The sequence below is a fragment of the Hylobates moloch genome, unplaced genomic scaffold, assembly GCF_009828535.3.
Source record: "Hylobates moloch isolate HMO894 unplaced genomic scaffold, HMol_V3 SCAFFOLD_1, whole genome shotgun sequence".
NCBI lineage: Eukaryota > Metazoa > Chordata > Mammalia > Primates > Hylobatidae > Hylobates > Hylobates moloch.
In genome coordinates, this window is record NW_026652276.1 from 121,007,701 (window position 1) to 121,034,686 (window position 26,986).

The window sequence follows — 26,986 nt, forward strand, 5'->3', positions numbered from 1 at the left end:
GTATATTGTGCATTGTGGGGGGGCTGTTTTTTTTAATGGAGAGGTGGAGATTGTTAAATTTTGCAGTGTAGGGCAAACTGGAGACATTTTTCTACTGCATCTGTATGTTGCTGATCATTTGTTATTTGGAATAGGCTGCACTATAAGCTTGCCTAGTAAGCGTGGTTAAACAATTTAACTGCATAAAATGGCAGATGTTAAACACAGCGAAGAGTGACTTGGTCTCTCACTACAGTGTGACTTTCATTATCTTCCAGTAGCAGAATCGAAACTGCTTTGGAGAAGGCTTTATGCTTTCTTATCATGCATATAATTGGGAGACATAGGTACATCTTACAGCCATGCATCACTTAATCATGAGGATGCATTCTGAGAAATGCAGCATAAAAAGGCAGCATTAGGCAATTTCATTGTGTGTGAACAACACAGAGTGGACTTACACAATCCTAGATGGTACCGCCTACTGCACACCTAGCTGTATAGCATAGCCTATTGCTCCTAGGCTACAAACCTGCATAGAATGTTATTGTACTGAATACCGTAGGCAATTGTAACACGATGGTAAGTATTTGTTTATCTAAACATCTCTAAACATAGAAAAGGTATAATAAAAATATGATATGAAAGACTTTATATGGTAGTAAATGATACACTTGTATAGAGTACTCACCAATAAAGCTTGTAGGCTGGAAGTTGCTCTGATGAGGCAGTGAGTGGTGAGTGAATGTGAAGGCCTAGGACATTACCGTACACCACTCTATACTTTATAAACACTGTATACTTAAGCTACACTAATTTTTTAAATTTTTCTTCAAAAATAAATTAACCTTAGATTACTGTAACTTCATACTTTATAAACTTTTTAATTTTTTAACTTTTTGACCCTTTTGTAATCATACTTAGCTTAAAATACAAAATACATTGTACAGCTATACAAAAATATTTTCTTTATATCCTTATTCTATGAGCTAGCTTGTTTTTATTTTTAGGGTTTTTCTTTCTTTTTAAATTTTTTTTGTTAAAAACTAACACACAAAACCACACATTAGCCTAGGCCTATACAGGGTCATTATCACTTTCTTCCACCTCCACCTCTTGTCCCACTGGAAGGAGGTCTTCAGGACACTAACACACGCAGAGCTGTCATCTCCTGTGCTAGCAATGGATTTTTCTGGATACCTCCTGAGGGACCTAATTGAGGCTGCTTTACACTTAACTCATAAATATATATATGAAGTACACTCCAAATTGAATTAAATACATACACCAATAACAGTAGTTTATTACGATGATCAAGAATTACATGCTGTACATAATTGTGTGTGCTAGACTTTTATATGACTGGCAGTGCAGGAGGTTTGTTTACACCAGCATCCCCACAAACAAGTGGGTAATGTGTTGTTCTACAATGTGATGACAGCTACGAAGTCACTAGGCAGTAGGAATTTTCAGCTCATTATGACCTTACAGGAACATCGTCATGTATGCAGATCAATGTTGACTAAAACGTTATTATGTGGCATTAATTACAACTTAGAAAAGCAGCTCCACACAAAAATTCTTAGGTCTTAGGACACTGGGCAGATCTCCCTCCTCTGGGAGGAAAGAAGCAGTATCTTTTTTGGGTAATAGTTCCTGCACAATGGACTAGATATAATAAAAATAAAATGTGGTCTAGTATTAACATGTTCCATCACCTTGGAGACCTTGAGTACGCTCCCCAACCTAAATGATGAGGGCACTGCTATGAGAGAAAGATGGATTACGGAGGACAGGACACGAATGGGCGAAGCCTCTGGTGAGAGTCCTAGAATCACGGCTCTTATTGGGTTGCCTCATCTCATAATATATAGTAAAAATGAGCCAAGAAAAATACATAGGGCCCATGGAACAAGAAGCGTGGTAAAGAAACACAGGCTACTTTAAGTCAGAAAGGGCAAAAACAATACTGAGGTTCACATATAGGTGGACATAAAACAACATAGTACAAAATTCTACAGTAATGTGGGGCCAAGTTCCAGATAATAATACAAGTTAATGATTGTTCCCCATTCAGTGTATATACCTTAGGACCCTAGACGTGGCAGGCATCAGCCAAAACAAACCAGAGGATTTGACATTCCAATGTGTCTCCTCCTGAAATTTGTTTTCAAGAAGTGACTCCATCTTATTGCTCTAAATAAGAGTTTCTCAACCCAGGCCCTACAGATACTTTGAGCCCATAATTCCTTGTTGTGGAGGGCTGTTCTGTGCAGTGTAGGATGTTTAGCAGTACCCCTGGCCTCTACCTGTTAGGTGGCAGTAGCTGTGACCAGCTGTGACAACCAAAAATATCTCCAGACATAACCATACATCCCTTGGAGGACAAAATCAATCTCAGTTGAGAACTACTGATGTGAACTGAGTCACAATAACTTCTACTCACCAAAACACTTTCAGTCTGGTTTTAATGCCTCACTCATAATGTCACCAAACATTTAAGCGAACCCTCCAACATGAAAGAGAGAACTCAAAATAAACAAACAGAAAACAGTAATAGTAATTTTAAAATAAACTAAAGTTAAAATAGCATTATTATTATAGAGAGGTAAAAATATCAAAGAAACGATGACAAGAAAACTCCCCTTAATTGAAGAGCCATCGTCTTCAGATTGAAAGTCCATACTGAGGAAACCCCCACTTACAGTAATGGAGGACAATGTGGGGCAGATGAAGTTTCCTTCCAAGAACAACCAGAAAATATGAATGGCCTTTAAAAAATCTATATAAAGACTTTAGTTTAAAAGTTTAAAAAAGTCTACACATTGCTCAGGTGATGGCTGTGCTAAAATCTCAGAAAGCAGCACTAAAGAACTTATCCATGTAACCAACCACCACCTGCTCCCCAAAACCCTATTGAAATTAAAAAAAAAAAAAAAAAGAAAATCTATATAAAGACTTTAAAGAGCTACCAAGGCAGCAAAAGCTCAAAGGTCAGAGATGCAAGAGAAAAGAGAACCTTGGGAAGCCTGGTATTTGGTCCTGCCAAAAACTGAGAGGCTGAGTCTCCAGTGGTCCATGGGACTTTGAGCTCTGGATCTACATGGGCCCTAATCGATATCAGCTTTATAGGTGAGATCCCCACCCCACCCAAACAGGGCATCTATCCAGGAGTACAGGAAACTGGAAATTTCCCGACTAAGGCTGAAATCTACCTCCATCAATCCACTCCATCCCCAACTGGATTAGGAAAACTTGGCCCTGCCCTAGCTCTCTGCCATAAGCAGGAAAATAACGTTATCTAGAGGAATATAGCACTCTCAGGAGACTCAAATTTATTTCTACAATTTTCCATTTATAATGTCTGGTTTCAATTTTTTTAATCCTTAATATTCCTGGAGACAAGAAAAATAACCAAAAAAAAAAAAAGAGAAAAATAGACTAAAAAAATACCCACAAAAGACAAGTATTAAAGCTCACAAACATGCACTTCCAAAATGTGAGTATTGTGTCCAAAATTAGATGAAAATAGACTTTTACCAGAGAGCCAAAAACTATTTTAAAATAATAAAATTTAAATTTTAAGTGGAAAATGCAACAACTGAAATGAAGAACTTCATTGGTATGTTTAATGGCAGATTAGATGCAGCTGAAGAGAGAATTTGTTGATTAAAAAACTAGTAAGAAAAGAAATCACAAACTGAAGTATAAAGAGAAAATAGGTTGGATTATATAGAAAAAGATATAAGAAGCATTGAACACTGTGAAAAGTTTTCATCATGTTTAGATAGAGTTGCAGAGGAAAGCAAAGAGAGAAGTGGTCAGAAGCAATGCTTCAAAAGATAGTAGCCAAGACCTTCCCCAAATGTAAGATATTTGGCCACTGATTCAAGAAATGCTACAGAGCCAAAAGAGGATTCTCATAAGAAACCATACCTAAGTAAGTCACAGAAAAACTTCTGGAAAGAAATAAAGAAGTAAAAGAAGGGGGAGAGGCTGGAAGGAAGATAATTTAAATACAAACAAAGGAAAATATAAATGTCTCAAGCAAGTCCTCAATAGAAAATACAATACAGCCTTAAAGTATATAAAGCCTAAGTGGACAGAACCTCAAGGAGAAACAGGCAATCCCACAATCATAACGAGAAATGTAAACACACACCTCTTAAGAGCTGATGGAACAAGGAGACAGTGAGGATGCTCAAGACGGCACCCAACAATGCAGGAACCAAAACTGACCCTGTGTGCAAGGATTGAGTGAGTCTCCATAAATGTTAAACAAATGAAATCATATTAGCGAAGTACATTATCTTACCACTGTGAAGTAAAGCTGGAAGTCATTAACCCAAAGATAAATAAATAATACCAAATATTTAGAAATTAAGCTACAGACTTTCAAATAACCTAAAGGTGAAAAAAAAAGGAAATTACACCACATGTTTAAAATATGTTTAATTGAATGAGAGTGAAAATACAAGATATCAAAACTAGTGAGATGCAGTTAAGGTAATGCCAGAGGGAGATGTCTAGTGATGAGTGTATATATATTATGTATATATATCAGAAAAGAAGACAAGGTGGACATGAATAATTTAAGTATTCATCTCAAGAAGTTACCAAACACACACACATACACACACACAGGGCAAAAGGATAAAACCAATAGAGAGCAAAAATCAATGAAATCAAATGAAATATAAGGCCATAAACAGTGGGTTTTTTTAAGACTAATAAAAATTGATAACCCTCTGACAAGACTGATTAAAAGCAAAAAGGAGAGAGAAAGAAGAGATGCAAAATTATTGATAATGAAATAGGGGATATTTCTACATATCATTCAGATGTAATTTTACTTTACTGAGTAAAATCACTCAGGAATTTTTTCTCTCATTCTCTTTTTCAGGATGACACTGATTAATATGAACCCACAAAACATGACAACAGAACAAAAATGAGGACCTAGAGCCCAGGAATTGTGGTATCCACCCCAGGAGAGCAGAGCAGACAATTCCTAGGAAAGCAGCTGGGTGCTGGCAGGAGCGGGCAGCCTGCCCAGGTGGAGCGTGGTAGAGGGTCTGGGTGGCGTCTGCACAGACAAAAGGACTCAACATAAAGGTGATGTGTTGGCACACAGGAGCTGGGAGCAATGGAGAACAAGTGTTTCATGTAGTAGCAAGACAGCATGAAACTCTAGGAAAAGGGAAACATGGTAAATAAGGGAATGTCATTATAATGCATAGCCTGACTCTGCACTGAATAACATTTATCTCCTCATACTGTTTTATGACAACTAAAATGGTCATATTACCACAGTGGGAGCAACTGATCGGGGAAATGATGTAGTACAAAACTAAATCTGCATCTTTCAGAACAAGAAATCAATTGATAATTCCTGTAACAAATAAATCAAGAAATACTGTCACAGGTCTATCAGTTAGAAATACAAGGACTGATCCAAAGAAATTCCTAAGTAATTTTAAATTCATACTATGGAGTGAAATGGAAGGCAGAGCTAGATGAAGGGACTTTTTCTTAGTACCAGTCAATATTTATGGATATGAAAAACTTTTATAATAATCTTAATTTTTGAATAGGAAAACCTATTCAAAAGTAGTGTTGGCTAAGCAGCAATGTGTTGAACAAACGTGGCTCAGGTACAATTCACGCTCTAAGACATCTGCATTAACACTAGCACCATGGTAGATGCAAACTCAGGAGACTCAGGTAACAAAATTATGTGAACAGTATAATCATTTTTGTGAAAATACATATACTTATCTTCATATGAGTACATATAAATTCATCTAAAAAAGAACTCCGAGGCTTTTAAAACAGCTATCTGTGGTGATAAGATTATAGGTGGATGTGTTTTCTGGCTTATTTGTATTTTCTAATGTTTCTATAACAGACATATATACTTTTTGTAATAAAGTAAAAACTTATTTTTTAAAATTATATAATGAGGCCGGGCGTGGAGGCTGACGCCTATAATCCCAGCACTTTGGGAGGCCGAGGCGGGAGGATCACCTGAGGTCAGCAGTTAGAGCCAGCCTGGCCAACTTGGTGAAACCCCATCTCTACTAAAAATACAAAAATTAGCCAGGCATGGCGGTGCACACCTGTAGTTCCAGCTACTCGGGAGGGTGGGGCAGGACAATTGCTTGAACCCAGAAGTCGGAGGTTGCAGTGAGCCGAGATTGCACCATTGCACTACAGCCTGGATGACAAGAGCAAAACTCTGTCTCAAAAAAATAAAAATAAAATAAAAGTTATATAATAAATAAAAATGACAGCATGATTGGGCAAATATTCCCAGAAGTTGCATCAGTATATCTTCAAATAGTCACCTCAGTTTCCAGGTACTGTTTATAGGATGAAGAAAAGTGAGTATGACCTAGGTATAAATTTTAAAAGGGTGCATGCAGTAAGGTGAGTTCATTTGTTAGCATAGTTACAAAAGGAGATTTGCATCCAGTCAGTTATCAATCCCCCACCACCACCCCACCCGTGAACGCCTGACCGCACTCTGTGCCTGCTCCCGGAGGGCTGTACAGGGTCGGATGGAAAATAACCAACATTCACCTGGATGATATGGTCTTCAATCTCCAGCATCAGGCGGGAGCAGAAGAAGGGAGGATCACACCTCATGGATCTGAAAATTCCATGTGAATCTCATATTCTGTGTCCCAACACACTTGTAGGGAAAGTTCTAAACTTCTGGAGAACTTTCTCTTAATTTTACAATAGAAGTTTACATGTGGGAAAACCTATTCAAAAGTAGTGTTGGCTAAGCAGCAACATGTTGAACAAACGTGGCTCAGGTATGATTCAGACTCTAAGACATCTGCATTAACACTAGCACTATGGTAGACACAAACTCAGGAGACATCTGTATTCCACACAGGAAATCTCTCAGACCCATGTCAGTCCTTGGTTCCAGCAACAGAAGATGGGGACACTGTTATTATAAGCTTTCCAGTGCTACTTCTTCTTTTAAAGGTGCTTTAATTACTTGAAAAAATTATGTAACGCATTTAAAATATGAAACATTTTAAAATATGATTAACCTTTCTGAAGTAAAATATTAAGTATTACATTCACCAGAAATTTTTTTAAAGAGAAGTACTATATTATGCCAAATAAAATGTCTTGCCTTCCTCTAACTTTCATACGTAAGGCAGATCCGAAACCCTTTCCCATGTACAAGCAGAGTGTGAGGGAGCCAGGGACCTGGAACAGCCTGACACCCGTCCTTCCTCTGACTCCAGGTCCCAGCCAACTGGGTTAGGCTCCTGAGAGCTTCTCTGGCAGGGCCCTGATTGCTGATTTTGCCACAGTGCTGCAGTTTCTAAGCATGGTCATCTTCTTCTCTGCACTGCATGGTAGAACAGGAATATTTTATGCCCCTCTATGGATTATTTCATGGAACTGGCTCTCCTCGTGTGTCCAGCAAATGTTTGTTAAACACCTAAATGAATTCACAGATTCATCCATTGCAGAGGTACAATAAATGTTTACTGATAGGTAATGTTTTTATCTGAGCTTCCCATTTTCAAATCCATGCAATGGCTTTCAAGTTACTTTTAACTCAATAATAATAATAATTTCTTTTATGAACTTGTTCTGTAATTCACAATTCTTGTGTCTGAATCAGAAAACTTCCTTTTTAACTAGGTTCTTTACTAGTTAAGTCCTGAATCAGTGGATCAAAAAAACTTCAGGCATGAACAAACTTTGGGGTGTATTTAGTTCAAGCCCTTCAGGATCCAGATAAGAAAATAGAAACTGAGAGAGGAAAAGTGACTTGCTGGAAGTCACCTAGCAATGTCATGGCCCAAGGGGGAGGACCCACCCAAGTGGCAGAGCCATTTGGGCAGAAGAACGCTACCATGCCCATCAGCACACTTACCGTATGTCTGGAGTTTTTCAGTAAGTTTGTCTACATCAATGTGCAACTGGTTTTCTACAAAGTTTCTTACAAATTTGTTTCTCAGGGCCTCCTAAAGAAAAATAATTTGGCTTAACAAAAATAATTGCATTATTTCGTATTATTGAATAATACTTATTAGACTTATTCAAAGTTTCATTACAAAGGAACAAGGCACATAAACTGAATCTACTTAAAAGAAGTTTTAAAACACTACAATAAATAACAGGATAACATCTTATTAGGACCTTACCTTGAAAAACAAAATCAACAATTATGAAAATTAATGTTGCAGTTGTAATTATGTATTAATACTAAAAACAAAGAATGAATTAAGTGGTTTGTTTTTGGCAAAATTTTCTAACAAACCTACATAGTGAACCTTTCTATAAGATTCCTTTCCTTTGCATGGCCTTCCCCAGAGGCCAGTTATAAAGAGAGGGTGATTGTTATGAAAACTCTGAGGGAGGATTTCAGAATTTTCCAAACCCTCTCTCAATGTTTGGCTGTTCATCTTCGGAAGCATCTTTCATTGCTTCATCTGTACCATTCTTCTCTCATTACTACTGATGGTTGTGACTTTGCCTCATTTGTCAATGACTGATGACAAATTGTTTACTGTAGAGAGTTCTCCAAGATCTTTTCATCAACTTCATGACATCTTGCCCCTTTATTTTGCCATTGATATCCATGTACTTGCATTGCACTGCCCAACACTTACAACATACAACAACCAACAAGAAGCTGAGAGGGAAAGATACTGATGTATCCAGGCTCTGCCTCAGGATCAATGACTGGGGATTAATTTTGGAATTTGCCAATTTCTTGGAGAATATTTGTACACTATCCAGATTTTGGTCCAGCACATAACCAAATAGCACGGGAGCTCCATATACGAATTCTCAAATAATATGTACCCTTTGTAATTAGCTCTTTTATTTCTCACATTCACCTTATTACATGCGATGGTTTTAACTAATCTTGTCTAAGGATGACAAGGTTTTATTATGAAAGTTTGGTGTTTGCTTTTCTTTTTTGGAATCTTATTTATCTTCCTTCACTGGGCATTCGCTATTTGCCAGTCAATGTGCAGGGTAGCTACTATGCATCATGTCATTTAATCTCAACAACATCCCCACGAGGTTACTGTTGTCTTTTACTGATGGAACAGGGAAGCAGAGCAAAGTTAGGGCTTTACCCAGAGGCTCTAACCACTCCATCTAGTGGCAGAACCAGGTCTGGAACATAGACATCGACTACTACAAACCCAAGGCACTGCAAGTTCCCTTGAGCGTGATCCCAAAGCTAAGAAATAGAGGAACAATTTATGCCGTCTTATCCTATGGAAGATAAGTTCTTCAACTGCTTGAACACGTGACTGATTTCTGACATGGCTACTTAGTAAGTAGTACTCAGGTACACCATAGACTTCACAAGGAGCTGCCCAATTTTTGAGGCCGAGTTAGGCACTGTTTTATGTTCTCCCAGATATTTGCACATTCTCAACTTGGTGCTTATAATATTGCATGAGATTATATATAGTTGCAGCAGAGACCTTATCTAGTCTAAAATACTATCTGTCCCATTAACTGCAAAGGTTTGCTGATGTCTGTATTAACAAATTAATCCATGCACAAACAAATTAAAGAAGATTACAATACTAGCTAATACATATGGCCATGGTTGCTGTGAGAATGAACATCGCAGACCTCCAACTACAGTAAACGGAAATGGCAGGGCCCACTGCTGCACTCTGAATCCATGGCATTTTGCCTTGAGGCCACGCCTCCCATGGGCTGTCCCTCACCAATGACCACCACATCAGGCCCACTCCCAGGAGCCACAGGACTCCACTGACATGGGACCCCTATCTTGATAACTGACTTTAGCTCTGTGACTCCCTCTCGGCCTTATCTGATTTCCACTAAATTGCAGGGCCCACCGGGATGCTTCCACCCGACCCTCTCCCTCTCTCCTTTCCTCAGGGTCAGACTTGCATCACCATTGACAACCTTGCTTCCAACCTGTCTAGCTTCCTCTTCCTTTGTTCAGCAGCCATTTCCCAAAATAAAATTACTGTACATGTAATCCTGCCTTGGCATCTGCTTCTTGGAAAACTCAGACTCACACAGTAGCATTTTCTCTGTGTCAAAACCTACTCCAAGGGCTCCATGTATCCTGACCCAATTATACCTCATAACTACTATCGCTTCCTCATTTCTCAGGGAAGAAACCCAAGGTACAGAGAATTTCAGTGACTAGTCCAAGATCACACAACTGGTGGCAGGGGTTGAGCTAGGAATCAAACTCAAATGATTCTAGCTCCTGAGTCCATACTCTGAACTACTTACCTGGTGGTTAATAAAAAAACTAAACATGAATTAAAATGCAGGCATATTTCCTCATCCTGTCAGAGTTAAGGTAAGTTGAAGCTACGCAAATGCCCAAAAAATTATTAAGTGATCTACCTGAATTAAAGTTTTACATTAATGATTGTCAGGCTCTAATGGAGTTAGGCCATTCTAAACTGTAAGTCGTTCCTTTTTAAAATATTAAGTTATCAATACAGAATATGCAGAAATGATCATTGATTGTTGAATAGACCTACAATTCAAAAATATGCAAACAATCTAAAAAGCATTAAGCTTAATATAGAATTTAAAGAAAAGGTTACTATTAACAAATTATTAATCATTCTCACAATGATACCATCTTGCATGGGTAAAATACTGAAAATTCACAAAAAGTTTTCACACATCTCTAATTTTATGTCAATTATATGAGTCAACCAGAACCACTATGCCTGATGTGACTCTGTAGAATCTTCTACAGGGCAGCCCTGATGTCCCGGACATGCCCTAGCAGTAGCTCCCCATCCCTCGGTGGCAAAGACCAAGCACTCACCTGCAGCTGGTTGAACATCTGGCCACTTCCACTTCTCTGGAAAAGGCTGGACATTTCCAGCAGTGTTTCTGATAAAGTTTTTAGCTTGTCCACAATATAAAAGGTGTAATTAGCCTGCAAAATGAAGCATATTTGGATATGTCTCTTATTCAGCTGTTATATTAAGATAAATCTTCCAACAAGGACTGTATATGACATGGCCACCAGAGCAAAGATCTGCCTGCAGGCCAGCTAATGCCTTCCTCAATAACATGAAAAGTTCCAATGCCCTCACATCGCAGGTGAGTCCTCTGAGACCTCTCTCCTTGACTCTGTCCATCCAGGGGCTACCTGCCTGTTCACTGCTGTCTCGCCAGTGTTAGAGTCACTGCTGGGTACAGCATATGTCCCCAGTATATACTGACCAAATTAATCAATGCTTGCCCACATTCTTCCTCAAAAATACATTCTCAATTAATACTTACTTGTTTTATGGTAACCAACACATTGAGGATAGAATAAAATTGGTATATTTTTTCATTTATTGCTACTGGCAGAGTACACTGGCATAAGACTTTTATAAAATAATTTGGTATTAGAAAAATACAGTCACTGATCCATAAAAAATGCACATGCTTTACTCTCTCAAGATAAAAGGACTCTATCCTAAGGAAATAGTTTAAATAAAATATAAAGTTATTTCCATGAAGATGTCTATTGCAATATTATTACATTTAATACTGAAAATAGTCTAAATGACAAAGGGACAATGTTTAAGGAGGGTTTGAGAGTCTAACCACATCTCCCTAGGGTCATTAGGAGACCCTCACAATGGCACAGGAGCTGAAAAGCAGCCAGCACAGCAAACAGAGAAAAACCTTGAACTCTCAGCTTCAGCCTTCAATAAAAATAGGGATAGAGGCCGGGCTTGATGGCTCATGCCTGTAATCCCAGCACTTTGGGAGGCCGAGGCGGGTGGCTCATGAGGTCAGGAGATCGAGACCATCCTGGCTAACACAGTGAAACCCCATCTCTACAAAAAATACAAAAAATTAGCCGGGCGTGGTGGCAGGCACCTGTAATCCCAGCTACTCAGGAGGCTGAGGCAGGAGAATGGCATGAACCCAGGAGGTGGAGCTTGCAGTGAGCTAAGATCGTGCCACTGCACTCCAGCCTGGGTGACAGAGCAAGACTCCGTCTCAAAAAAAAAAAAAAAATAAGGATAGAGATTCTTGTAAGTATTAAGACAAATTAGTATTCCAATACCTTGGCACCAGGTCTGGCACATAGCAAATACTCAGTAAACACCAGCTATACTAACCAAAAATGCATACAGATATGCAAAGGTTGAATAACATTATTAATGCAACACATGTAGATCTGTAAAATATTTAAAAACTACAAATAGAGAACACACACACACACACATTAAAATCCCCAGCCAAAATACCTCACATTTCTAACATTCTAGTAACAGAAGGCAGCCTAGCTGGGCTGCCTTTCTGGAGGGACCAGAGTCCTTCCAACAAACCAAGCTGCCCCTGCAACACCAACAGGAGGATCAGCTAGGATGACACTGATAATGAACAGCCAGGGAAATGGTTGTTCTTCCCCTGAGAGTAGAGGAACCACAACAAGCACCCAGGAGACAGGGCAAGGAGTATTCCACAATATCAAGTGACCTGGCCTGGAAACACTGGCTGCCCCACAGCAAGATGGCTCCTGATGCAACAAAGACCTGGGCTCCTAAGAAGTCCCCTTCTTCTCCAGCTGCTGGAGGCTCCATCTCCCTAACATGGGGGCAGCTGGACTGGAGAAATCTCATCTGTCCTTTCATACTGCAGCATCAGGGAGTCCCAGATGCATCAGATAAGCCAAAATTAAACTCTTATTGGAACCACAGCACACAAAGTGGGCCAAGATCTGTGTGTTAAGCCTAAGTAGAACGACTACCCACAAAAATAAAAGATTTTTACATAGGGCTCAAAGTCTCCTATTATATTGCTTAAAATACCCACAATACAATTGAAAACCACCCATTATAATAATAACCAAAGAAAAGACAACTTCAATAAAGAAAAGCAATCAATTGATGCCAATATTGAGACACATCAGATATTGGAGTAACCTGGCTAGTGTTTTAAAGCACCCATCATAAAAAAACAAATACTTCAACAAGCAATTACAAACTGTCTTGAAACAAACAAAATAGCAGAAAATCTCAATGAATAAAAAGAAGTTATAAAAAAGAACCACATGGATACTCCAGAAATGGACAATGCAATAACGCAAATACAAGAACTCACTAGATGGTCTCTGTAGAAGAATGGAGATGGCAGAGGAGAGAACCACTGAACCTGAGAGCTGATCAATGTGTGGTACCCAATCTGTGCAACAGGGAGAAAGGATTGATAGGAGAAAGGAGAAAGGATTGATAGGAAAGTGAACAGAGCCTCAAGTACCTGTAGGACAATATAAAAATTTTGATATTGGTGTCATTAGAGTCTCTGAAAGAGAGGAGAAACTGAGTGGAACTGAAAGAGTGTAAGAGGAAACAATGGCTGAAAAACTTCCTAAAATTGTAGAAATACAAAAACCTACAGACTCAGGAAGCTTAGCAAACACTCAATATGATAAACTGAGAGAAATCTACATTAAACCACACCATAATTAAACTTCTAAAATCTGAACACAATAAAAGCTTTAAAGCAGCCAGAGAACCATGATTTGTTACCTCTAGGGAACACCCACTCAAAGGTTAGCAAAGCTCTCATCTGAAACCCTGGGAGCCAGAAGAAAGCAGCCTAACATTTATCACGATGTAAGAAAAGAATTGTCATTGTGAATTCCGGAATCTAATGTAAATACCTTTTAGGATGAAGATAAAATAAAGACATTCTCGATGAAGAAAAACTTTAAAAAATGAAAATATGAAAGGGAATCTTGGAGCATTGGGAAGGAAGAAAAAAACAACAGAAAGGGCAGAAATGTGGGTGAATACAACAGACTATACTGTTTTCCATGAGTTTTATGAAATGTATTTGATGGTTAAAACATAAATCATAACACCATCTGATAGTCAAGATGATGATATTTAAAAGCAGAGAAGGTAAAGGGACCTAAGTAGAAGTGGATTTCCATACCTGGCTTGGAGTGGTAAAATCTCAATGCTAATGAACTGTGGTAAGCTACGTGTGTATGTCTGAATTGTAATATCTAGAGCCAGATGTTCTTTGTAAAAACATCATACAAAAAGACACACTCAAACACAGTATCAATAAACCATTTTTTAGGATGGGTATCCTAAAATCATGTCTTAGGGTGAGGATGCTCAAAAATGTTTAATTAATCCACAGGAAGGCAAGAAAAGAGAAACAGAAGACACAACAGCCAAAAGCTGGGGTCAACCCAGATGTCCCACAATGTGTAAATGGTTAAAGAAACTGTGGACCATGCATACCAGGGAATGTTATTCAGCAATAAAAATGAATGAACTCCTGATATCTGCACAATATGGATACTACTGTAGGGAATTATGCTAAGTTTAAAAAGTCAATCCCAAATGGTTACATACTGTATAATTCCATGTATAAAACAATCTAGAAATGACAAAATTATAGAAATGAAGAACTGGTTGGTGGCTGGCAGGGGTCAGCGACTTGCAGGGGAGTGGTGTAGGAATTAATGGCTGTGGTTATGAAAGGTAAAGCAAGAGACCCTGCTGTGATGTGGCTGTTCTGCTTCAGTGCTGGTGATGAATATACAAACCTACACAGGTGCTAAGGCTGCATAAAACTAAATACACACACAGTAAAACTAGGGAAATCGGAAGACAAGTGAACTGTATCAATGGCAGGATCCTGTTTGTGATACTGCATTATAGGTAGTTTCATGAGATGTTACCATTAGGAAACAGTGAAGGGTACACCGATCTTTCTGTGTTGTTTCTTACAAATGCATGTAAATCTACAACTGCCTCCAAATTAAAAAGTTAATTTTTAAAAGAACATGGAATTCTAAATGAAGAGGTGCCCACTGACCACAGATGGGATCATTTGAGCATCAAAAATAAATAAATAAATAAAGACTGCAATGGTCTGACATACATTTACCATGTTTAAATCTATGAATTCATAATCATATTGTTTAATTAATCACCTTCAGAAGATTATAGGGAACTAATGAGGCTCAGAGCTCATAATCCCAGCTAAAAGTGTATCAGGATTCTCAGATATCCTGTGATTAAAGTCTTATTTCCATTTTATTTAATTAGGAGAAATGTCTTGGGCTTTGGTTTCATTTATACACCACCTACTAACTTTTAATTTTAGAAAATGATTTATTCCTCTCTTACTTGCAGTTATTCTTTCTTTTAAGATAGAGGAAAATATTAAAATGTGACTAGGTCATAGCACAAGATATTAGCTCTGGGTTTATTTGTTCTGTTGTATTCATTATTTTTTGTTATATCAATTATTTTCTTAGTTACATCACCCTCTTCCCTCCTTATTCAGACCTTTTTCTTATTGCATCGAAGGGGAATGAGGCAGAGGAATTTGAAGATTTGAAAATGAAACAAGTAGACATATTCAGAGAAGATAAAAGAAAAATATTTCTTTTTCACTTGGCCAAAATCAAGAAGGGAAAAATCCACAGATAGAGCATCCCCCGATTCCCCTCAATGCACTTCATACTAATAAGAGCCTGCTTCCTCTCCATCTTGGATAAATGGATGAACAAATGGTTGGGAGGATAGATGAATAAATGGATGAATGTATAGATGGATGGATGGATGGATGGATGGATGGATGGATGGATGGATGGATGGATGGATGAATAGGTGGATGGATGGATGTGTGGATGAATGAATGGGTGTATGGGTAGATAGAAGGATGGATGAACAGATGTGTGGATGGATGGATGAAATACATGGATGAATGGATGGATGTGTGAATGGATGAATAGATAAATGGATGAATGGATTGATGAATGAATAGATGAATAGATGGGTGTGTGGATGGTTGAATAGATAAATGAATGGATGGATAGATTTGGATGGATGGATGAATGGATGGATGGATAGGTGGATGGATGGATGTGTGGATGAATGGATGGGTGTATGGGTAGATAGATGGATGGATGAATGGATAGATGAATGGACAGATAGATGTGTGGATGGATGGATGAATGAATACATGGATGAATGGATGGATGTGTGAATGGATGAATAGATAAATGGATGAATGGATTGATAGATTAATGGATGGATGGATGGACAGAGAGATGTGTGGATGGATAGATAAATGGATGGATGAATGGATGGATAGATGGATGGATGAATAGATGGATGGATGGATGGATGGATGGATGAATAGATTAATGGATGAATAGATGAATGGATGGATAGATGGATAGATGGATGGATAGATGGCTAGATGGATGGATGAATAGATGTGTGGATGAATGAATGGGTGGATAGATGGGTGGATGAATGGATAGATGAATGAAGAGATAAATGTGTGGATGGATGGATGGATGGATGGATGGGTGGACAAATGGATGAATGAATAGATGTGTGAATGAATGAATGGGTGGGTGGGTGGATAGATGGGTGGACGAATGCATGGATGAATGGACAGATAGATGTGTGGATGGATGGATGGTTGGATGGACAGATAAATGAATGAATTTATTGATAGATAAATGGATAGATGGATGCATGAGTAGATGGATGGATGGAGGGATGGATGGGAGGAAAAGAGAAAGGCTGGTCTGTTGCCCTGAAACAAAAGGGACCTGTGCCCTGACCTTCCCATACAGAGGACATGGCTAGACAGGCATTTAGAGGGCACACAGCCAGCCCCCCAGGATGCTAACACTCACTTCCAATGCCCTATGTCCTCAATATGGCACACAATTCAATAGACATGAAATAACTAGCTTAAAAGACTTCCTGGGATTTTTATCTTTATACGTTTTTTGCACTGTACCAAATTCCAAGCCTTCAAAAGGGTTCTACTCTGTCTCCTAGAAGCCCAGTTCCAAATGTAGAGAAAGCATCGTTATTGGTTCTTCAATGTGGACCCCCTGAGTTTATCTATATGTTTACAAAAACAGATGCATATGTTGGTATTCTGTTTTTCTTCATTCATACTATCCACGTTCTTTCTTTGCCTGAAATTCTCTTGAAGATCAGTCTGTATCTGATTCAATCAATTCTGTATTGATGTCCAGTCTCTGTTTCCCATCTCTACTGCATACAAACAATGGCACAATAAATATCCTTGTTTGCATGTGTGAATAGCTGTCTTTGTAGTATTGATAGATATACCCAACAGAGCCTCAAAGACGTCACACGAATATACTCCCAACACCAATGTATGAGAGTGACTTTCTCCTAATACCTCCAAACAACAAAATATATCAAATTTTGAGCCTTTACCATTTTGATATGATATCTCATTTGTGGATATCTCTTTTTGGGGATTTGCATTTCTCTTACATTACTTAAGTTTGAGCATCTTTTCATTTGTTGAAAATACATCTTGGGTTTTATTATTTTTGAACTATATGTTTATAACTTTTCCTCATGTTCTAATGTGCTATTTCACTAATAAATTAATTTAGATTGTATCAAATAGACCACGATTTCCAAGCAGACAGGAAGATGAATGATGGAAAATCACAGGTATCCAAGGTCAGTAAAAGAGCAATATCTGTGCTCATCTGAGGGTTTGGATATTATCTAGTCTCACAGAAAAAGTACATTCACAGGTCTACTGATACTGCTGTCTTAGAGAACTGCTATTTTATAAGAGATTATATCAAACAAGGCCACTTGTAAAATGTAATTACTTCTACTCTGGGCAACTTTGCTGAGTTTTGGTAAAATGTTCCATATTGGCCACTTTCATCCGTCTGAGAGTCTCACTGAACCACTGACAACTTGCTTTCCAATAACTGATTCGATGCCTACAGTCAGAAAGTGGATTGCAATGAATTTTGTTCTCTCTGTACGGCTCCCTGGGAAAGACCTTGACCTGCCTAAAGGTCCCACCAGTGCCCTTCCCCATTGCTCTGCACATGTAAATAGACCCACATATATGCAGAGCCTGTGCACTTCCAGCCTGTACAGGTTTATGTAGACTCCAGGCTTGAGCAGCTTCCACTTCACTGGCATTTTTCATCTTTAATAAGTATCATGGAACCAAGAATTTTTATTTTTATGGAAGTTAGTTATCAGGCTTTGTGTCGGTTTAATGACAACATTAGCAATAGCCTGTGCTTATTCTTCACTTTGCCTGATACTCTCTTGAAGATCAGTCTATATCTGATTCACCAAATTCTGTGTTGATGGCCAAGCTGTTTCCCATCTCTACTGCTTACAAACAAATAAACATCTTTAAACTGTATTACTTTATTCTCATCCTCCCAAAGGTGAAGGCAGTCAGGACTCTGGGGATAGGTGAAATGCCATGCATTGCTACACAAAGTTATTTTTAAAAATGAGGTAAATTAGGTACCCAGTATCCCAAACTGATGATAGTGAAAGAAGCTTTAGTATATAGGATCCTTATTATTTTGTAACTAATACTGTAAATATGGCCAATGAAAATAAATTGGCTGCAGAGTCTGCCAAATTTGGATTCAAGCCATGAGCTTCTGTTTATCATCTAATAAACTTGGGAATGTAAACATTCCCAATTCTCACTAATTTTTTAATCTATAAAATGGATTTAACAATGTCTACTCCCCGGGGTTCTTGTGAGAAGTAAATTAGGGAGGACTTGGGAAAGTGTCTGATATGGTTTGGCTGTGTCCCCACCCAAATCTCATCTGAATTGTACTTCCCTTAATCCCCATGTGTCATGAGAGGAACGTGGTGGGTGGTAATTGAATCATGGGGGCAGTTCCCCCCTGCTATTCTCGTGATAGTATGTTCTCATGAAATCTGATGGTTTTATAAGGGGCTTCCCTCTTTGCTCAATTCTCATTCTCTCCTGCTGCCCTGTGAAGAGGTGCCTTCCACCGTGATTGTAAGTTTCCTGAAGCCACCCCAGCCATGTGAAACTGTGAGTCAACTAAACCTCTTTCCTTTATAGATTACCCAGTTTCCCGTATTTCTTCATAGCAGTGTGAGGACGGACTAATACAGTGTACATGATGGTTCCTCTAACCTTACAGAAGTAAGTGGTCAATAAAGAGTGATTCAATCTGCATTTAAAACAGTGAAATTATTGGTGTTAAAGTTCTGGAACTATAAGCAAATGTAAAACTCTCTTATCTGTCCTGCTCTGTCACTCCAGATCCAATCAGAATCCACTATACCAGATAGATGAGACTGACAGCCAATCTCTGCCCATCATAACCTGATATTCCAATTTGGCAGCTTGAGGCCAGCTCCTTCCATAGGAAGCAGTCTTCCCTATGCCCTTATCACTGGGACTCCACATCTCCTTCATACCACAAGCAGTTTCTCTGAGGCAGAAATAGATATACTCACATGTGAATTTCTACTTGGAGAATACAGTAAAGTATAACAGAAAAAAAATAAAACATTGGCCTTAGAGTTAAACAGACTTTGTTTCAAATCCCATCTCTGTCTCCTGTTGACAGCTCTTGATAAGGTTACTTACCCCTAAGACTCACTTTCTTTACCTGCAAAACGAGTATGACAATTGCCAATTCCTATTGTAGGTATAAGGCTTAAATGAGGTTTCCAATAAACATTAGCTCTTAGCAGTGTCAGGATTACAGCAGGTAATTCTTCCCTAGTATCTCTCTTTCTACCTCTATGCAATACATGTTTGATAGATTAAAACTTACATTTAAGAACTGATGTGCTTTATGGAAACTCTTTGTACTTCAATAGTCTAAAACAAAGAAACCAATTTACAGCTGGCCAGTTATTAATTTACCTTCTCACAACTCGAAATTCACCCTTCATTGAACACTGCAATAATAAAGTTAGGCCTTTTAGACATTCTCCCTTGCCGACTGATACACTGCTAAGCTTTGCCAGAAGAGGGCTCTGGAGGGACAGTGGAGGAAGAGAGATTTTCTCTTCCAGATTCCAGTGTGCTGCTTCCAACAGGCTCCCATGGAGCGAGCTCCTGGATTCCCCCACATCTAGCTTCTCTAAACCTCAGCTCCTGCAATGTGTATACCCAGCTGCACATGGCACCTTCTTATAGGCAACATCTACAGCATCCCAAAGAGTGGTGTCCCAGGGATTTCTACAGGTGTGGCATGTCAGCCTAGATGACTTCCTTAGGCATGCCCTTTTATAGCCTTGCAGAGTTGAGAAGTGTAGAACTTCTCCTGACACCCCAGAGTGCAGATTGATGGCAATTACCACTCACCTCAGGATTTTCTCTGCCATATTGTGGGGCATGGTTGTGCTAACTTCAGCAGGGTCTGGATTTCAAGCCTGGATGGGGAAGCTACTTCTAGTTCTGTTTCTTCCTTGGGTTCTCTGCCCCAGCTCTAGGGGAAAGAGTATTCCCTATATCTGCCATTGCTGCATTCTTTAGAGATCTCTTCACTATTGATAACCAATCCGCCATTACTCTAATGCCTTTTTATAGTAATCATTATTCACATTAAACTTAACCAGTTTTCTCTTTTCTGCTTGAACCTTGACTGATACATTGGCTAATAACAAAATGGATACTGCACTCAGGAAACAGCAAAAAATGCAGATGCCATGAAAAGAACAACAAGAAAAAGTAATCAGATTTCTTAAATATGTCAAGATCACTGAAAGTACCAAAAGCTACAGTTTTAAGCACAGTCTGGTACTTTTTGAAAAAGAAAAAAAAGCCTCTTGGGATGTGATGTTGGCAAAGGTATGAAGCCACAGAAGCTAATCTAAGGGCATGAGGGAGGTTGAGGCAGGGATGCCAATGCTTTGATGCCTCATGTAAGGTAGGGTTCTGCACAATAGCCACAGAGTGGTCAGAGTCACCAGTAGGTTCCTGGTTCTCAGTCCTTGGCTCATATACCTAGCACCAAGCCCTATTTACAGAACACACCTGGACTACAGGGAAAACTAAAAGTTGGCCATTATGGATCAGCTTTCCTGCCACCAGCTGCAAGCCATCCTCAGTCTGCAAAAATTTGCTCAGGCACAAATTAGCAGGCCTCCCATGGATAGGCACGTCTAAGTTACTGCTTCAGTAACTTCAGAGCAAACTATTGTCAGAATAAAAAAGACATTGTTGGTTCTCTGACAGAGGAGGTCTCTAGTGACCAAAGGGAAGGGGGAAGTAACGTTTAGCTCAATTCTTAAGGAAAAGTTTTAATTAAGAAAGCAATTTGAGGCCGGGCGCGGTGGCTCACGCTTGTAATCCCAGCACTTTGGGAGGCCGAGGCGGGCGGATCACGAGGTCAGGAGATCGAGACCACGGTGAAACCCCGTCCCTACTAAAGATACAAAAAAAAATTAGCCGGGCGTGGTGGCGGGCGCCTGTAGTCCCAGCTACACGGAGAGGCTGAGGCAGGAGAATGGCGTGAACCCGGGAGGCGGAGCTTGCAGTGAGCTGAGATTGCGCCACTGTACTCCAGCCTGGGCGACAGAGCGAGACTCTGTCTCAAAAAAAAAAAAAAAAGAAAGCAATTTGAACCACATCTTCTCCTCCTCCAAATGGCTTTGCAACAAAAATCTTCATACATAAATGCAGTTTAACAAGCTTTTTACAAGCAAACACTGTGCATCATTGTACCATGCTAGGTAGTTAACACAGATGAGTGAGATTGGACCCTGCCCTGGAACGTTCCCAGGGAACAAATGCCATGCATCGTGAGCATCCAGGGTTCAGTGGGGAATTCATATAGGTCCCGAGGACAGGTGGCTGCTGAGAGATGACCTGCAACTGGTTTCCAAGTGCTTCCTACTTTTTTTCTTTTTTAGTATGCAGTCCTACGTTCCTGTAGTAATTAGCAAATTAGCCTCCCTGGGCTACTATTTTTCAATGTGATTCCATAACCAGCTGCAAAACCATAAGGACAAGGTTTGCAAGTTTCATAGATAGCTCTAATTATTTCCATTTACAAGTGGTAAAAGATCATTCCAAAGAGGCACTGTTGCGGGCTGGATGAATTATGTGCTTCCCAAATTCATATGCTGAAGTCTTAACCCTCAGTATTTCAGAATGTGGCCTTGTTTGGAAATAGGTCTTTAAAGATCCTATTTAAATCATCAATTAAGTTAAAATGAGGCCATTGGGGTGGACTGTAATCCATATAACTGATGTCCTTATAAAAAGAGATTAGGACACACACACAGAGGGACAACCATGTTGAGGACACAAAGAGAAGACGGCTGTCTGCATGCCAGAGGCCCCAGGAAAAACCAGTCCTGCCAACACCTTGATCATGGTCATGCAGCCTTCACAATGTCGAGAAATTTCTGTTGTTTAAGCCACTCAATCTGTGGTACTGTGTTATGGCAGCCTGAGAAAACTAATACAGGCTCTATTAGTCTGTTTTCACGCTGCTAATGAAGACATACCTGAGACTAAGTAATTTATAAAGAAAAGAGGTTTAATTGACTCCCAGTTCCACATGGCTAGGGAAGGCCTCATAATCATGGCAGAAGGCAAATGAGGATCAAAGTCATGTCTTACAAGGCAGCAGACAAGAGAGCTTGTGCAGGGGAACTCCTATTTATAAAACCTTCAGATCTCATGAGACTTATTCACTCTCACGAGAACAGTACGGGGAAAACTGCCCCAATGATTCAGTTATCTCCACCTGGCCCTGCCCCTGACACGTGGGGATTATTACAATTCAAGGTGAGATGTGGGTGGGGGCACAGCCGAATCATATCACAGGCTTCAAAATAATACACTGGGCCTGAATTCCAGCTCCACCACTTGCTAGGTGTGTGACCCTGGACAAGCTAACTTATCCTCTCTCAACCTTGGTTTTCCTAGCTATACAATAGGTATATTAGTACCTACCTGCAGTGGTGGTTGTGAGGCATACATAAGACAATCCATATAAGGTGCCTGGCCCCGGCTCAGTAAATGAAATTAATGACTGTGGGAGATAATCTTCTTGATGGCACTCACCACTGCTAAACTCAGACAAAGCTATTGCAGATCTGCAAAGCTAAGGCCAGGCTCTGGCAGCAGGCAGAGGGCTTGGCATACAGTCTACTCTATCTCCCTTGTATATTTAACACCAGCATGTCTTTGGCTCAAATGGGTACAAGAGCCAAATAATTATTATTCTTTAACTTATTCAACAGCCACTGCTGAAGGTATTCCTAGCATTCTTGTAGGCACTGGGGATGGTGGCCAAGAAGACAGACAAGCTCCTGCCCCTCATGAAGCTTATATTAGAGCAGGTGACAAATAATAAACAAGTATGCCCATAAGTCAATGAAATAATTTCAGGTACTGATAAAAGCAAGATAACAGCTCCACTGATAATCGCCAAGACTAGAAAAAACCCACATGCCCTTTAGTGGGTGAATGGATGAACAAACTGCAGTGAATCCACACCACAGAATACCACTTGGCAATAAAGAGGAGGCAACTGCTGATACACACAATGACCTGGGTGAGTCACGGCCCTCGTACTGAGCAAAAGAGACCACTTTCAAAGGTTACAGATGATGATTCCATTATAGGACATTCTCACAAAGAAAAACCTATAGTGACAGAGAACAGATGGGTTTAGGGTGGGAAGACAGTGTGATTACCAAGGGACAAAATGAGGGATTTGGTGTGGGCTGGGGCAATGGAACTGTTCTGTGTACTGATCCAGACAAATGTGAGAGCTGTTGACTGAAAAAAAGCCTGCCGAACTTATTCTATGTTAATTTAAAAACAAAGCAAAAACACACAATGCCTGTTAGGAGGTGCCTGAAGAGAGAAGATACTTCTTAAGAAGGTTGGAGGATGAGCTCCAGGAACAAAGAAGGCAAGAGAAAGACAGCTGGAGCCCCCCACAGCTGGAACTGAAGATAGGAGCACCGGCTGCCCTGGGCATTGAGAGGACAGGGAGAGAGGGATCAGGGAGAGACATGGCGTGGCTGCCTGAATCACTGCTAGTGGCCCCTCTCTGATCTCTGCCACCTGCTGAGGCCAGCCTGAAAGGCGGAAGGACCTCTCCAACACAGTGGTCATGTGAGGACATGTGTCTCAGGCACACTGGATCCCAAGGAAGTGTGGCATTTAAATTCCAGATATGTGCGGGCTGCTGCCACGTCTGGAGTGATGCACAAGGTTACTGAAAAACTTTGCCATCTTGAGCAGCATGGGAAGACTTGGAAACAAACGTAACTATCAGAGTCCCTCCTCTGCAGGCGGCTTCCAGACAGAGGATCAGGCAGGTTCCCAACATAGGGCTGCCATTTTATGGGACCTGCTCTGTGTCCTGATTGACGTTATGCATGCAGACATATGATGCTACAAAGCCAAATATCTAACACCTCACTGCTTGGGGCTGCAAAGAAAATGTAGTTCTCTATTTCCTGTAGCTGATCCAGTTTTTACCCACTGGGGATGGTGAACAGAGAACAAAGTCTTAAAATTGCCTGCTGACAGTGGCTCCCTGTTCAAACAGCATCTTCTGAGTGATTCAGGCTCTTTGGGGTGAATGCTCAAACCCCCTGATGTTCTCCAGGGGCAGCCTGGTGACAGTCAGGGGTGGAGGGCCCAGGACTCCCACAGCCATGTGCCTCGTCTGCCTGTCTGTGGTGCTGCCAGGGTCTGGCCTGCCCAGCCCACATCTTACCTGGAGCCTCAGGATCTGGCACTGCCTTCTCCCTTGCTGCTTCCTTCTCACCTCAGCTCCTGCTTTCTGAGCCTCAGCCATCTCCTCTGCCAGCCTGGCCTAGGCCAGCTTGGTGCTGAGGCCACCTCGCTCTCACGGCAGCCGGCTCATAGCAGGTCCCCAAGGCCTCCACTCAACACACTGGCTCAGAACATGGATGTCAGGGAAATCTGGCTTCCTTCTACTCCGTGCTCAGAGACACTAATTCAGGTATCCTTCCTCTGCTCAGCCACACTGCTGGGACCACATGCTAGCTCAGGGCCAGCCTACACAGGGACTATCCCCCAAGACACATGGGTAGGGCCAAGGCCCCCAGCTTGCAGCTCCTCCATCATCCCACAGCCCGTTTGGGACCGTCACCAGGAGAGGAGAAGCCAGGATGCCCACCTGACCACCAGCTTCCTCTACTTTCTTCCTTCTCTTCCCAGGGGCTCCCACCCACTCCTGTCTGGCATTATATACCCCTTTATGCTAGAGTTTCTCAACCTCAGCACCACTAACATTGTAAGCCAGATCATTATTTGTTTGGGGGTGGGGGCTTTCCTGTGCATTGTAGGATGTATAGCAGCATCCCTGGCCTCCAGCCTCCAGATGCCAGCAGCACCTCCTACTTGTGATACTAAAAATATCTTCAGATATTGTCACATGTGCCCAGTTGGGTAAAATTTCTCCAACCCCACCCTCGTTGGAACCACTGGCCTCCACCATCCCTTTGCTCTTTCTGAGGTGACATCTGTCTTCCCCACTCCCCAGAGGCAACAATGGCAGAATGCATTTCTGGGAATAACATTTTTAGGGGAGAAGATCCCATTGGTTTACTATTTTCTGAATATTATTTCTGGTATTTTTTCCACTTCCAAATGGCACTGAGAGAGAGTTATGATTTAGCCCAGTTTCACAAAGGAGGATACTGAGCATGACAGTTCAAAGCTCTCTCCTTTAGCCAAAGGGAGAGAGCTAGATGAAAACAAGACAGTCTGTTTTCATGGGCTTATACATCCCTTAGGAGCCCAAACTAAACCTACTTTGTGCAGCAGTAGCCTAGAATGTGCCTGGTGATTCTCACTGAAGTATCATTTCAAGCATGCTACTTATTCTTGGGAAAATAATATAATTCTTTTATCTGTTTTTCTTTCATAGCCTCCCTTCAAGCTCATATTGTGTCTACACATTGTTCTTCAATTTTTCATCAGCCTAGGGCCAAAACTGAACACAACTCCTACAAAATAAAAAGAGCATACTAATGCATTGGAGGAATCTCTTGACTAATAACACGGAAATAGCATCAATTTCTTTGCAAATACTGAGCCTGACACCCTTAGAGTATGAGTTAAATTAACTCCTGTTAAAATAGTTGATCGGGAGGCTGTTAGGCTAAGATGGCTACAGCACCTTGAGTTCCTATGTAGACAAACCCAAACCCAATTCAATGCAAACAGTAAGACAAAAGTTAAAATTAACCAATCAGAAACCTCCAACTAACCTGCAACTAGGGACTTTTGACTTTAACAAATATATTTTCTCCGTGTTGCTGCAGCAAACACTTTATACAAGCTTCTTCTATTACCCCACATCCCACACCCCAACATAGTCAGTGGAGGGTTGAATTGTCTGGCGTTGTCTAATTCACGAATAACCAAATGCTCAAATATACTTGTTGAAATTTTAATGTCCCTAAGTTTATCTTTTAACACTCTCTAGATGTTTTGGCCATCATTTTTTTTCCAGTTCATAAAAGTGCTTGACCTCCACTGTCTTTAAGGCTGATAGATGGAGGCGCACACAGCTCTGTGGAAGGGTATGGATGGTGTGAGGGGCACAAGTGTTCAGGGAGGGCGATATCACAGCCCAGAAGGGGGAAGGCCTTACTAAGGGTCCCTGAGTAATTCTGATGCATCCCCTATGAAGAGCCATCTCCCAGATGACTGAAAATCACGGGTCTACTCAAGTCTTTCATTTCACAGATAGAGGAGAAGAGTCCTTCAAAGAGAATGCAATAAGCCCAAGGTCACAGAGAGTTAGGAAAAGGGGGACCAAAATCCAGCCTTCCAACACACACACACACACATTTCTTACCACAGCGTCATGCTTCTGGGTGTCACCTGTGCTACTACAAGTTAAACCAAATGAAATTACCAACTTTTATAGATTTTTTTTTCCTGCAAAAATGGCAACTTCGGATGGTTCCACCTAACAAGAAGTAACGGAGAGAAAAAGACCATGTCTTAAATAATTTGTAGCATGGGGCCACTCCAACACCGTAGATAATATTGCTTCACATAGCCCAAGTGGCAAAGCTACAAGCATCTCCCAGGTCTGCGGGACTTTAGACCATGGGTCTAATGACTAGAAACAATTTTCCTAAAACCAAATAGCCATGGCTGACTGCTAGGATAATTCATCCCAGGTACA

General features: G+C 40.5%; 1 protein-coding gene across 1 annotated transcript in view; it reads right to left on the reverse strand.

Annotated features, from left to right (window-relative positions):
• ABCA13 (ATP binding cassette subfamily A member 13) overlaps window positions 1-26,986 on the reverse strand; it is a 509,835-nt gene that overhangs the window by 323,667 nt on the left and 159,182 nt on the right. Inside the window, exons 28-29 of the mRNA XM_032758123.2 lie at window positions 10,811-10,924; window positions 7,889-7,979 (exon numbers count right to left, since the gene is read on the reverse strand). Of these exons, the coding sequence (XP_032614014.1) occupies window positions 7,889-7,979; window positions 10,811-10,924 (205 nt within the window). The remainder of the gene's footprint in view (window positions 1-7,888; window positions 7,980-10,810; window positions 10,925-26,986) is intronic.